The sequence below is a fragment of the Gracilinanus agilis genome, chromosome 4 (genome assembly GCF_016433145.1).
Source record: "Gracilinanus agilis isolate LMUSP501 chromosome 4, AgileGrace, whole genome shotgun sequence".
In the NCBI taxonomy this organism is placed as follows: domain Eukaryota; kingdom Metazoa; phylum Chordata; class Mammalia; order Didelphimorphia; family Didelphidae; genus Gracilinanus; species Gracilinanus agilis.
The window spans coordinates 208,020,702-208,031,757 of NC_058133.1; the positions used below are offsets into that span (position 1 = coordinate 208,020,702).

General features: G+C 47.8%; 2 protein-coding genes across 2 annotated transcripts; both read right to left on the reverse strand.

Annotated features, from left to right (window-relative positions):
- Positions 1–1,226: 1,226 nt before the first annotated feature.
- On the reverse strand, positions 1,227–7,027 carry ZACN (zinc activated ion channel). Its single transcript, XM_044675140.1, has 8 exons — positions 6,908–7,027; positions 6,754–6,798; positions 6,463–6,569; positions 6,051–6,220; positions 4,098–4,222; positions 3,697–3,907; positions 2,039–2,203; positions 1,227–1,460 (listed from the first exon to the last, which is right to left on the reverse strand). Exons 1-8 carry the CDS (start codon positions 7,025–7,027, stop codon positions 1,270–1,272), a joined length of 1,134 nt encoding a protein of 377 aa, XP_044531075.1. The 3' UTR covers positions 1,227–1,269.
- A 1,730-nt stretch (positions 7,028–8,757) lies between these two features.
- Positions 8,758–10,766, reverse strand: GALR2 (galanin receptor 2). Its single transcript, XM_044675141.1, is given in 7 exon segments — positions 8,758–8,966; positions 8,969–9,090; positions 9,092–9,209; positions 9,689–9,858; positions 10,352–10,467; positions 10,469–10,525; positions 10,527–10,766. Coding segments are annotated over 7 exon segments (1,032 nt in total).
- Positions 10,767–11,056: the final 290 nt, after the last annotated feature.

An 11,056-nucleotide genomic window follows, 5' to 3' on the forward strand; every position in this document is an offset into this window, starting at 1 on the left:
CCTATCCCTCCTTGGTATTATTCCTGCATCTGGGGGGGAAGGAGGGAAAAAAGCAGAGAAAGGGCAGCAGAGGATGAGCTGTTTGTGGTGGGCTTCATGTAAGTGGAGAACAGCCTGTCTCCAGTGGCTTGGGCAGAATCCCTGAGCTAAGGGCTCAGATTCTCTTTTCAGCTCTCAGACTCTTGGTATGACTGTGTGGCTGAGGGGTAGACTCAAGGGCATCCCTGGCCAGTTGTCCTCTCCTTGAGCCATATCAAGAGCATTTAATAAAAGAAAGAAGGTGATGATCCCCAGCCTCCCTCTCTCCTCCTGCCTTCTCCCACTTTGGATCAGGAGTTTCTCCTTCCTTAGCAATAAGCATTAAGAAGTGGCAAATATCATCCTCTCTATTTCTCTTTTCTCCTAGCATCACCTTTAGTTGCCACAGGCACCCTAGGATATTACAGGAAGCCCATCCCTTCTCTGTGTCTAGGGATGTCTAGGGATTGTGTTTTCCCCTTAGCAAGAGGACATAAGCCTTATTCCCCCACCATCCCCCAGACCTGCATTCCATGTAGTTTCTCCCCCTTGTACCCTGTGACCTGAATGTCTCATTGTGCATGGTATTCTTGTTTTCTTGTTGCCATAGTGTAAATGCCTTCTGCTTCAGAATCAAGCAGACAACCTGGGCAAGGTGGGTACAGTGGGGTAAGAAGGTAGAGGTAGGAAGAATGGTCTGGCCCCCTCAATGATCCCAAGACTAATGTGACCACACTCCTCTGGGGAGAGAGGAATCTGACCAAAAGAAGCCATGGAAATTGGGAAGGGTGAGATAGGGTTGATGCATGACCTAACTACCATTAAGCCACAAGCTATTTAGCCCTGCAGCCTTGTTCTAAAACTACTCTGAGTCACGTCCTCCACTTCAGCTCCATGAGATGCTATAGCTAGGTTAGGTTTAGAGATGTGGGCAAAAGAAAAAAAGCTGCAGAGGTCTGTGGAGCCCCCAGGCTTGCCCTAAGGAGAACAGCCACAAAAACATGGAACTACACCCAATCTCAGCAGAAGAATAGTTTTATTATTATTATTATTATTATTATTATTATTATTATTATTATTATTATTATTAGCATGCTGACAGAGGAAAAGTTTCAGGAATACCCCAGACTAATAGGTTTAAGAGAGCTAACTTTGTCCTATAGACTTGACCTTGACCTTGAAATACCAGGCTCTATTTGTCTGGAAGTTAGACTCTTAGTTCTTGAGAATCTTGAATCCATTGTCTAGATATTAGATTTTGGGCTTTCCTCCATGGGGAATAGTCTTAGAAGGAGGTGGATCAGACTTGCATTCCCACCAGAACCAAACCATGACAAAGATGAGCTGACTGCATCCGATGACGGCTACATATATCAGCAGGAAGATGTGGTCCATAGCCTCAACCCAAGTCTTCCTTGGCCCCTCAACTGTCCTTTGGGGCTCTGTGAAAAAATCCTAAGAGTGAGAGCTGCCTTTCACGTGGCAACACCCTCCCTGGAGCAGAAAGAAGATGAGCACAAGGGGCCAGACTCAGACTGCTCTCTTGGCCCTGAAATCTTTTTCTTAACTTTCCAAGAACCAAAACACGCATATCTGGGTAAAAAGTCCCTGCCACGGTTGTCCCTTTGAATCCAGGTATTTGTTTCCAGACTAAGAAGGCTTCAAGAAGGTCTCAGTTATCTGTATTTTAGAGATCATCCTTAGGGAAGTTGGTTTAGATATTACCCCAAAGTGTGAGTTCACTCTAGCATCCAGGATACTAAGTGCCCTCCCTCTGTAGGCTGAACTCAGCCCTCCAGATAGTCTACTTAGTTACTAGAAAGGGAATCAATGCTTTCAGGTAGGGTTGGTGTTTAACTTTAGGGAAAATTAAAGGCTCAAGGCTTCTTCCTGCTTAAACTGGGGTGGAGCTGAAGGCCTGACAACAGAACAAAGCCATGCCTCTCCCTGTATAACTGTTCACAGATTATAGTTCTAAAACTTCCTTATTTTCTTTTCTTGATGGATTGCTTCCACTTACCTTCAGATCTGGGCCCTGGATTTGTGGTGTCTAACCCTTCCTCTCTTGGGGCTGGATTTGGTCTGATCTTTGGGCAGAAGTAGCCTCGTGCCAGCAAGCCAGACATTAGCACAGTCTCCATGGTACTGAGAGAGAGGAGTATCAGTAGCACTGTGAAGTAGGAAACTAGAAGGAGGGAAAACATCAGCTTCAGAGAAACTAGAATCTCAGAAACCATCCAGTCCAGGGGCAGCTAGACACAGTGGATAAAGTGCCAGACCTGAGGAAGACCTAGGTTTAAATCTGGCTACTTTCCCGGCTGTGTGACCCTGGGCAAGTCACTTGACCCCCATTGCCCACCCTTACCAATCTTCCACCTATGAGACAATACACTGAAGTACAAGGGTTAAAAAAAAAAAAAATCTGGCTACTTTCAAATCAGACACTTTCTACTTGTCTTAATCCTGGGCAAGGTACTTAATCCCAACTGCCTAGCCTTTGCTACTCTTCTGTCTTAGAACTAATACTAAGACAGAAGGTAAAAGTTTATTGTTGTTGTTTTTTAAAGAATAAACACATACACACAACACCTGTACCCAAATTCCCTCTAAACCAGTGATTCCCAAAGTGGGCGCCACCGCCCCCTGGTGGGTGCTGCAGCGATCCAGGGGAGCAGTGATGGCCACAGGTCCATTTGGGGGCGGTGAATAACTATAATTTATTGATAGTATGTGACAGGGGGCGCTAAGTAATATTTTTTCTGGAAAGGGGACGGTAGGCCAAAAAAGTTTGGGAACCACTGCTCTAAACCAACTAAATGTGTGGTCATCCAGCCTGTCTGTCCTCAAAGGTCTCTAGTGAGGAAGAGGCTACTTCCTCCTGAAGCAGCCCATTCTCTTCTGGGCTGGCTCTATTAAGAAGTGTTTCCTTATATTGGGCTTAAATATGCCTCTGCAACATTTTTAACACTCAATGGAGATGATTTACTAGAGTTTTGGGGAAAAGAACAAAGAGACTAATGATGTAGTCTCATAGATAAGTCTAGTTTGGTCCCCAAGGAGATTGGGTTAGATGTGAAAACTAAAAACTAACCAACAAGGTCACCTAGCTAACCCAATGGATAGAGCCAGGCCTGGAGTCTGGAAGACCTGGGTTCAAATCTAGACTTCCTACCTGTGTGACTGGGCAAGTCACAACTCTGATCATCTAGCCCCATGATGATGAACCTATGGCACATGTGCCAGAAATGGTATGCAGAGACCTCTCTGTGGGCACTCACATCATCCCTGGAAGAGTAAGTTGCTAGAAAAGCAGAGGGACTCTGGCAGAGCTGCTCCCTTTCTCCTCTCCACTGTACCTCCCCATCCCTCAGTGCTTACTCCCTCCCCTGAACTGAGCACTCAGGCCACTCCCCTCCCTTTCTCCCTCACCTGTGGTTGGGGGGAGGGAGGTGTTGGGGCACAGCATGTGGTCTCTAAAAGGTTTGCCATCACTGATCTAGCCCTTGCTGTTCTGAATTAGAACTCATACAAAACAGAAGGTAAGGCTTTTTTTTTTTTTTTTTTAAAGAAGCATAGGCAGCAGCAATGGACAGTGGAATAAGGAAGTAAAAAGAACTAAAGGTAAGCTAGGAAGTCAGAAAAGCTGAAATTCCCATACTTGGTGATGAAGGAACTTACTTAGGAGGGGGTTGCAGGAGGAAGAGCTGGGGAGGGCCTGCACCAGAGATGAATGGAAAACGAGATAGCTAAGCAGCAGTGTCACCTTGTAAGAGATCCGTTCAGTAACCCTCAGGGGCAGGAGGCTGCCACATATATCTGCCAGGAGTATGGCTACCCCTGGCACCACCAAGGCCATTGTTGTTTTGACAGCTGTGTTCTGTAGGCTTATCTTGAGGAAGGAAAAGGGGTCAATGTTTTGCTAGAAACTAAAGCACCTGCCCCATGGAAATACTCACCTTCTTTCCCTGGTCCTCCAGACCAGTACTACAGGAAATCCCTAGGAGGGTGCACCAAAGGAATGGTTTGTCATTCTACTTCCCTTTTTTTCCCCCTCCTTGGCTTAGTATACCCCTACTCACCGTCACCTGGAAGCTGGGCACCAGGTGCTTGATGGGGACCTGGGCTTTTAAGCCCCGAACCATGTATTCTCGCTTCACACTCACAATCTCATTCACTGCTTTGGGATGAAACTTCAACTCTTCAACTACCGGGGAATTGGGAAGAGGAAGAGAATGATAATCCAAGAGGGAAGGAATACCCCATCCCTACAGCCTAATAGGCCCTTACTGAGAGGATTAGACAGAGCAGAGATGAGGGTGATCCAAGGCTCTGGACATAAAGCTTTTCAAAGTAGTAGCTTCTCCATACACAAGAGTCACAAGTTTTAAAAGGGATTATCAAATCCTCAAATTTCACTCCATTCAAAAAATAAATCAATGTATCCTTTGGGGGAGGTCACATTGAATCAAACACCAAATGTCCATATATTATCTTAAAAACATTCCTCTAGAATTATACTTAAGTACTGATTCTGTGGCAGAAGGGAGGTAAGGGTTAGGGGTTTGGGGTTAAGTGATTTATTCAGGGTCACAAATCTAAGAAGTGTCTGAGGTCAGTTTTGAACCCAAAACTCCCAACTCCAAGCTCTACCCACTGTGCTACTTAACTGCTCCTGAGTCTTGTTTTTAACTCGACATAGCAGTGGCTAGATATTAGACTTGGAGTCAGAAAGACCCAGTAATAATAATAGCTAACATTCACACAAGTGCTCTAAGGTTTTGTGAAACTGTTATCTTCACAACAACCTTATGAGGTAGGTGCTATTATCCATATGAAAAAACTAAAAATCATAAAATGACTTTCCTTAAACACTAGCTGGGTGACCCTGGACAAGTCACAACTTCTGCCTCAGTTTCCTTGACTGTAAAAAGAGGATAATAGCACCTGTCTCAGAGTGTTGCTGATCAATTGAAATAACAAAATGTTTTGCTAACCTTAAAGAGCTATGTAAATGATAGTAACTATTACCATATCACTATAACTACTTAAAATTCTTTTGGGGGGCAACTGGGTGGCTCAGTGGATTGAGAACCAGGTCTCAGACACTTCCTAGCTGAGCGATGCTGAGTAAGTCACTTAACCCCCATTGCCTATCCTTTAATGTTCTTCTACCTTATTGGTTCTAAGATGGAAGGTAAGGGTTAAAAAATTATTTTGAATTCTTGAAGCTATTACAGCTTTTTGGAATGACCTTTATGTTACCATCCTATTCATAGTGCTAGAATAATTTCTAACAGAAAAATGGCATTGGAGGGGCAGTGAGGTGGCTTAGTGGATAGAGAGCCAGGTTTAGAAATGGGAGGTCATCCTGGGTTCAAATCTAGCCTCAGACATTTCTTAGTTCTGTGATCCTGGGGAAGGCATATAACCTCCCCTTGCCTAGTCCTTACTGTTGTTCTTCCTTGGAACTGATAGTATTGATTCTAAGACAAAAGGTAAGAGTTTTCTATAAAGATATTGGAGATGGCTGCAGTAGGAGTCACTGACCTCTACACTCTCTGGTTCCTCTTCTTGACCAAAGCAATTTTTTTTGTTTTCACAGAAAGGAATGGGAAAGAGAGCATGGAATAGTTAGGGGACTCACTAGGGTTCTTTACACTTTAAAGCATCAAGGCAGTTAATGGTGGGGAGGAGGGAGAGAAGGGTGGCCAGGAAGATTGTGGAGAACACAGTGAATCATGCTACTAGCTAGATGAGGAACTGACAAAAACATGGCTTTGTGACTGGGTCTCTGATTAGAAGAGAACTGACTGGGCCTGAGTCCAAGAGAAAGTTAAGGATGCATTTGTTCAGGAGTCGTTTTTTTTAGCTAGGGAGTCTAAGAAGGATCTAAGGGGAACACGGGCCTACGCTGAAGAACTCATTCCGAAGACTGGTGAGTAGAAAAGAATGAGAGGCTGAATGAGAATAGAATTGGTGCAAGAGTGAATTCCCTTGTACCTGTCCTGTCCCTCCCATCCACATCTCCATACCTGTGTTGCTGAAAGCAAAGAAGCTCAGGTTGCAGTCGCTTTTGTCACTAGGAAAGCGCAGGAGTTCAAAGTCGCAGTTAATCTTGGTGGTGAGCGCCGTGTAGAGCTCCACAAGGCCTTTTCTGCTTACCCGGGCCCGTGGGTTGTGCTCCCTCCATTTTACCCAAAGGCTATGGAAAAAAGCCCAGCGCCCGGAATGCTAGTCTCGGGGATCAAAGCAGGAGGTTGGGAGTATCCTCTATCCCTACTTCTCCCCTCCATCCACTCCTCGGAAGCCACAATCAAAATTGTGCAAAGATGTCTGATTAGCTCTCCAGGGAAGGCCCTAAGGACAGGTTCTAAGTAATAGATAAGGTTCTCGGAGGGAAACCCGGGAACTTGGGAAAGAGCCCCGGGGCGGGCAGTGACTCACGCTTCTTGGATGGTGAGGTCCGGGGTCCACAGCAAGTTTGAGGGCAAGGTGATGGAGTTCCGTGAGTCTGTACTCTCATGCCAAGATAGGTGAGGATCGAACCAAGACTAGGAAAACAGGGATACGGCTTAGCCTTTGCCCATCTCCTGTTCCCCTTGTGGTGACAGGGTCCCTGGCAGGAAGCCCGCGCTCCTGATTTGCGTTCTAAACCACAATCAAGCGACTAGGTAGCCTTTCTCAGGCCTTTCCTTTCCCCGCTAACTGGTCCCCCACTCTTGTTTCCACTCTCACCAGTCTCAATAGCAGCGCGGAGCACACTGTATACTGCAAGATGTTCTGTTAGGGAGAGAGGTGGGGAAAAGGTAGCATTATCGCCTCGAGGGCAAGGAGGCTCCCGGGCAGAAAGTCCTTCTGCCTTCCCTCCCACCTTCACGGCCCTCCTCACCACATCGAAGACATTGGATACAAACACGTGCACATCTACGATCAGGGGTGCACTCCCATTATCCGGGATCTGAGGAGGGACTTCAGTCGCCAAAAGCGAATCCAGGCAGGCCAGAGGCATCCAAGCTGTGGAAATGGGGTGATGGGGAAAGTAGTGGGAAAGCTTGACAGTAGTAGCCTCGCTGCCCTGAGGTAGCAATCCTCAAATATCCAAGCACACCCACCTCTCCGAATACCCCCTTCCTCAGGATGTAGGAGGGGTAGAGGGAAAGGGCGGGAGAAGGGATGATGGAAAGGGCTAGGAAGAAGTAGGGTACTGGGCTGAACCATACCAAACCCAAGGAAGGAGAGAGCAAGCAGCAGCCTCAGAACCGCCATCTGGAAAGCTCTGCAAAGGCACCAGAGAGACTGTTGAGCCCGAGCCTTGCTCTGGGCTAAATCCTGGGTATCCCTGCCAAACCCAGCTACAAAACCGTGTGCGCTCTTACTATGGGCAGCCAGTAGTGGGATAAAGACAGGATTGCAAAAGCCTGCTCAGTGCAAGAGAAAAGAGCAGCCTGAGTTTGGGGCTCATCTGCCCTCCCTCAGTTCCGCAAATAGCCGAAAACAAAGCCCGTGGCTAGTCACGCCCGACCCTGCACCTGTCCCTGAGCCTAAACTCCCAAGCTACCCGCCCCTTTACCTGGGACCTAACGTGATGTTCAAGGACTGAGGCTGATCTGCGAAAGCCTGGACACCAGGCACTCACACATTTCTTGGCCTCTGCGAATTTGTCCTGGTTCCACTGGGCCACTGGAGAACCCTGGTAGAGTAAAAGGTAGCCCGCACTGATTTGAATGTGGTTTGCAAATTATTGACAAGTGTGCATGTCTTTCTCGTAAACATTTAACGTCCTGAGAATGGGCAGTAGTAGCCAAGGAGACTGGGAGAGGCTAGGACAGAAGGAACACTCAGGTGGCTCTTTCTAGGCTAGGTTCTCTGGTAATGCAGTGCCTATATTCTATGCTTAGTCATAGCTTTCACTCAAGCTTGGCGCAGACTTTGCAGAACTGGCCCTTACATAAAGCTCTCCAAATCCCAGAGAGAAAGGAGATTGCTGAAAATTACCTAAATGGTGGCACAAATCTTGGCTTGAGACTCAGTCGGAGGTCTGAGTGGTCAAGTGATTTCCAAGAGCTGGAGGGAAAGATGAGAGATAGCTAGACCAGCCCAATTCAAGCAAGCACAGCTAAGGAGTGTATGCCCCTTTTATGCGCACGTAAACATTTCAGCCTTTTCGAAGTCAAGCGTACTAGCCCTCAAGAGCTCAGAGACAGGTGACTTGCAAAGACCCTCCAAGTGCAGGAAGCAGACTCTCCTTCCGTACTCCCCGACGGCGGGAACTGCTTTTTGCTAGGCTGCCCTTCTAGTTCTTTAGAATCCAGAGGGAGTTGCTAGCGCCTCAGTTCCAAGGTTCCCGAACCGTATTGGATGAGAAGCTGAGAGGGTTGTCAGCAAAACGCTAGGGCTAGGATGGGAGGCCTTCTTTATAATTTTCCTTCCCTGAATACATCCTAAATCCTAGAGCCCACTCTCTACATTGCAAAAGGCGGGATAACAACGCTGCAGTCAGTTTGAGCATTTTAATTAAACCCCGGAGACTACTATCCCCTGACTACTCCTGCCCTTCCAACCCTCTCATGGATGACCTCCAGTTCTACGGTTTTAGCTCTCATTGCATTGAAGCGGAGATTATTACCGGCAGCCCTTCGCCCTCTGCTCTCCAGAGGTAAAGGACTCAGAACTGAACCTCTTGGAAAAGGATGCTCAGGCACCAAAATGGTGGGACCCGCCCTCTTGCAGGCGGGAGCTTTACGTCCGAGTGCTTATTGGGGCGACTAGCCCGAGATGCGAAATGAGCTGAGGAGTTTGGCAGAGCAGCCCCTCACAGATCTTGCGGGAGTGTTTGCTAACGAGAGCATAGACTATGGAGTTGACGTAGGAGTTGGCAGAGGAGACTAGATGGGAGAGAATGCGCAGCACATAGTTGGCTCAAGTGAAGGGGAAGCTGCCAAACCAGGAAGGATGAGAGTGTGATGGGGCATCCAACAGAAGCAGAAGAGCAAGGCCATAATGACTATTATGCATATCACTTTGCGCTTAGAGGCCTTGGATGCGGAGACAACCAGCTCTGGATCGACCGCTCAAGAGATAGTGCAGGGTTCCAGCGTAGGTCCGGCCTGGCACGAGAACCGGTAGCAGGTAGCTGAAGACAAAAGTACAGAGAGCCTTGGTCCGCAGGTCACATTTGTAGCTCTTCCTATCTTAAGAGACAATGCCCTCCCAATCGCTGGGATAATTGAGGCAGTTTCCTATAATTAATTCCAAGAGTCTTCACAGCCTGCTAGTCTCCTAAAACTCATATAGATTCTGGAGCACCATTCTACATAGATCCCTGACTCTTGGCTTTGTGCAACTGAGCAATATCATGGAAGCCAATAGATATTTCTGGGAACCTATCCTAAGGACAGGGAAGGACCTGAGAAGAGGGAAGAATATTTGAGCCTCAGCTTGGATTTCCTCCTCAAGAACTCCTAGAGTGCCTAATTATCTTTCCAACCCTTATCCCCTTCCTTAGATCCGTTTTTCAGATGAGGCCTTAGGTGAGTATGTCTCAGCTTCCCTCGAAGGTATAGAAGAAAGGAGTTCCTCCATGCTACTCCCCAACTCAGTCCAGAGCTGGTGCCAGGAAAAGACACATAGGAATTGGTGGAGAGTCTGCCGTCCCCTGCTTCACAGCTACCTGTGTGGCAGCCCACGTCTGGGTTCTCCTGTCCACAGTTCCAGCCAGTCGGGGCCAGGAGGATTTTGCCTATGGCATTCAGGACCATAAACCAAGCTAGAGAATTGTGGACCCACACGAAGTCCACTAGCTGCCCTGGAACTGTGACTTCTTCTACATCAACCTTTGGTCTGCCACCAGCAGAGACCACTCGTGGTTCTTTAAGCAGCGTACTTCCTGAACTAGGACTTATTTATTAGTTTGTTTTTTTTTTTTTTTAAAGATCTGTCTTAAAATCATAGCAGTAAGGGTTAGGCAATGGAGGTTAAATGACTTGCCTGGGGTCACATAGCTAAGAAGTGTCCCAAACTAGATTTAAATTAAAAGCCTGGCTCTCAATCCACTGGGCCACCCAGCTGCCCCTAAACGACGACTCTTGGCCCTAGAGCGGAGCCTTATCCATTTTATCCCAGTCTCTCTTTCTTCTCTCTCTCCTCCTTACCTTCCTAACCCTCTTGTCCCTCCATCTTCCTATGTATCCGCAATCCTTTCTATTGCTGGGTTTTCCCTCCAGTCTTCCCACCTCAGTCTTGGCCTCCCATCTCCTGAGAGATTCACGAGAAAGGGAAGAGCGCTTGAGGAGATCTCGTCTCTCACGACCCATCTCCAACCCCTGGGACTCACCTATCCAGAGAGACAGTAGCCAGTTTGAAACTGCTGGCTTACATAGTGAGGAAGATGAGAAAGTGCACGGCTTTGCAAAACAACGTGCTGAACATCCACTGGTCCAGAGTGTATGTAGGTGGTCGCCTGGAAGGGCACGCAGCAGACGACGAAACACTGATCTGCCACGCCCATGGGGGTTGAGAATGAACAGGTTAGTGGTGCTGCTCATTTGTCCGCTGCACAGCAGCATAGCCAGCACCAGTGAATTACCCACCGTGCCCCTGAGGAAGATAAGGACGAAGAGCACCGGCAGGATGACCGCCTCGGGCTGCCAACCTTCCCAGCTGCAGCTCACCGGGCTGACCTTTTTCAGGGCGGCCGAGGCATTCAAGTTGCAGGGCAAAGCTGGGAATCTGTCGGCACCTCTTTCCATTCTGTTCCCTGGCTTGCGGCCGCCAGCTATTCCAAGTCTCTCGAGGGAGCTCCAGGTCCCAAGTTGCCGCTGTTTCTCAGGAGGCAACACCTAGTCGTTCTCACCCCAGCTACTGCAGAAACCCTATCGGAGCTCCAGCTGGGAAGAAAAGGATGGAGGCAGTCTAGGGGAATGCAACTGGGGGGAAAGGAGGAGCAAAGGAAATCGAGTCTGTCCCAAGGGAACTGCAGCTGGAAAACCAAAGAGTGACCCCCAGTCTCAGAGGAGATTTGGTACTGATGGAAACCTCC

What these genes read in the sequence shown, in the direction of transcription:
- ZACN (XM_044675140.1), bottom strand. Translation starts at nt 7,027, where the DNA reads ATGCCTCTGGCCTGCCTGGATTCGCTTTTGGCGACTGAAGTCCCTCCT. An exon ending in CTCCTGCAACCCCCTCCTAA is followed by an intron (nt 2,204 to 3,696) that starts GTAAGTTCCTTC and finishes CCCTCCTTCTAG; the next exon opens with TTTCCTACTTCACAGTGCTA. An exon ending in TCCAGGGCCCAGATCTGAAG is followed by an intron (nt 1,461 to 2,038) that starts GTAAGTGGAAGC and finishes ATTTTTTCACAG; the next exon opens with AGCCCCAAAGGACAGTTGAG.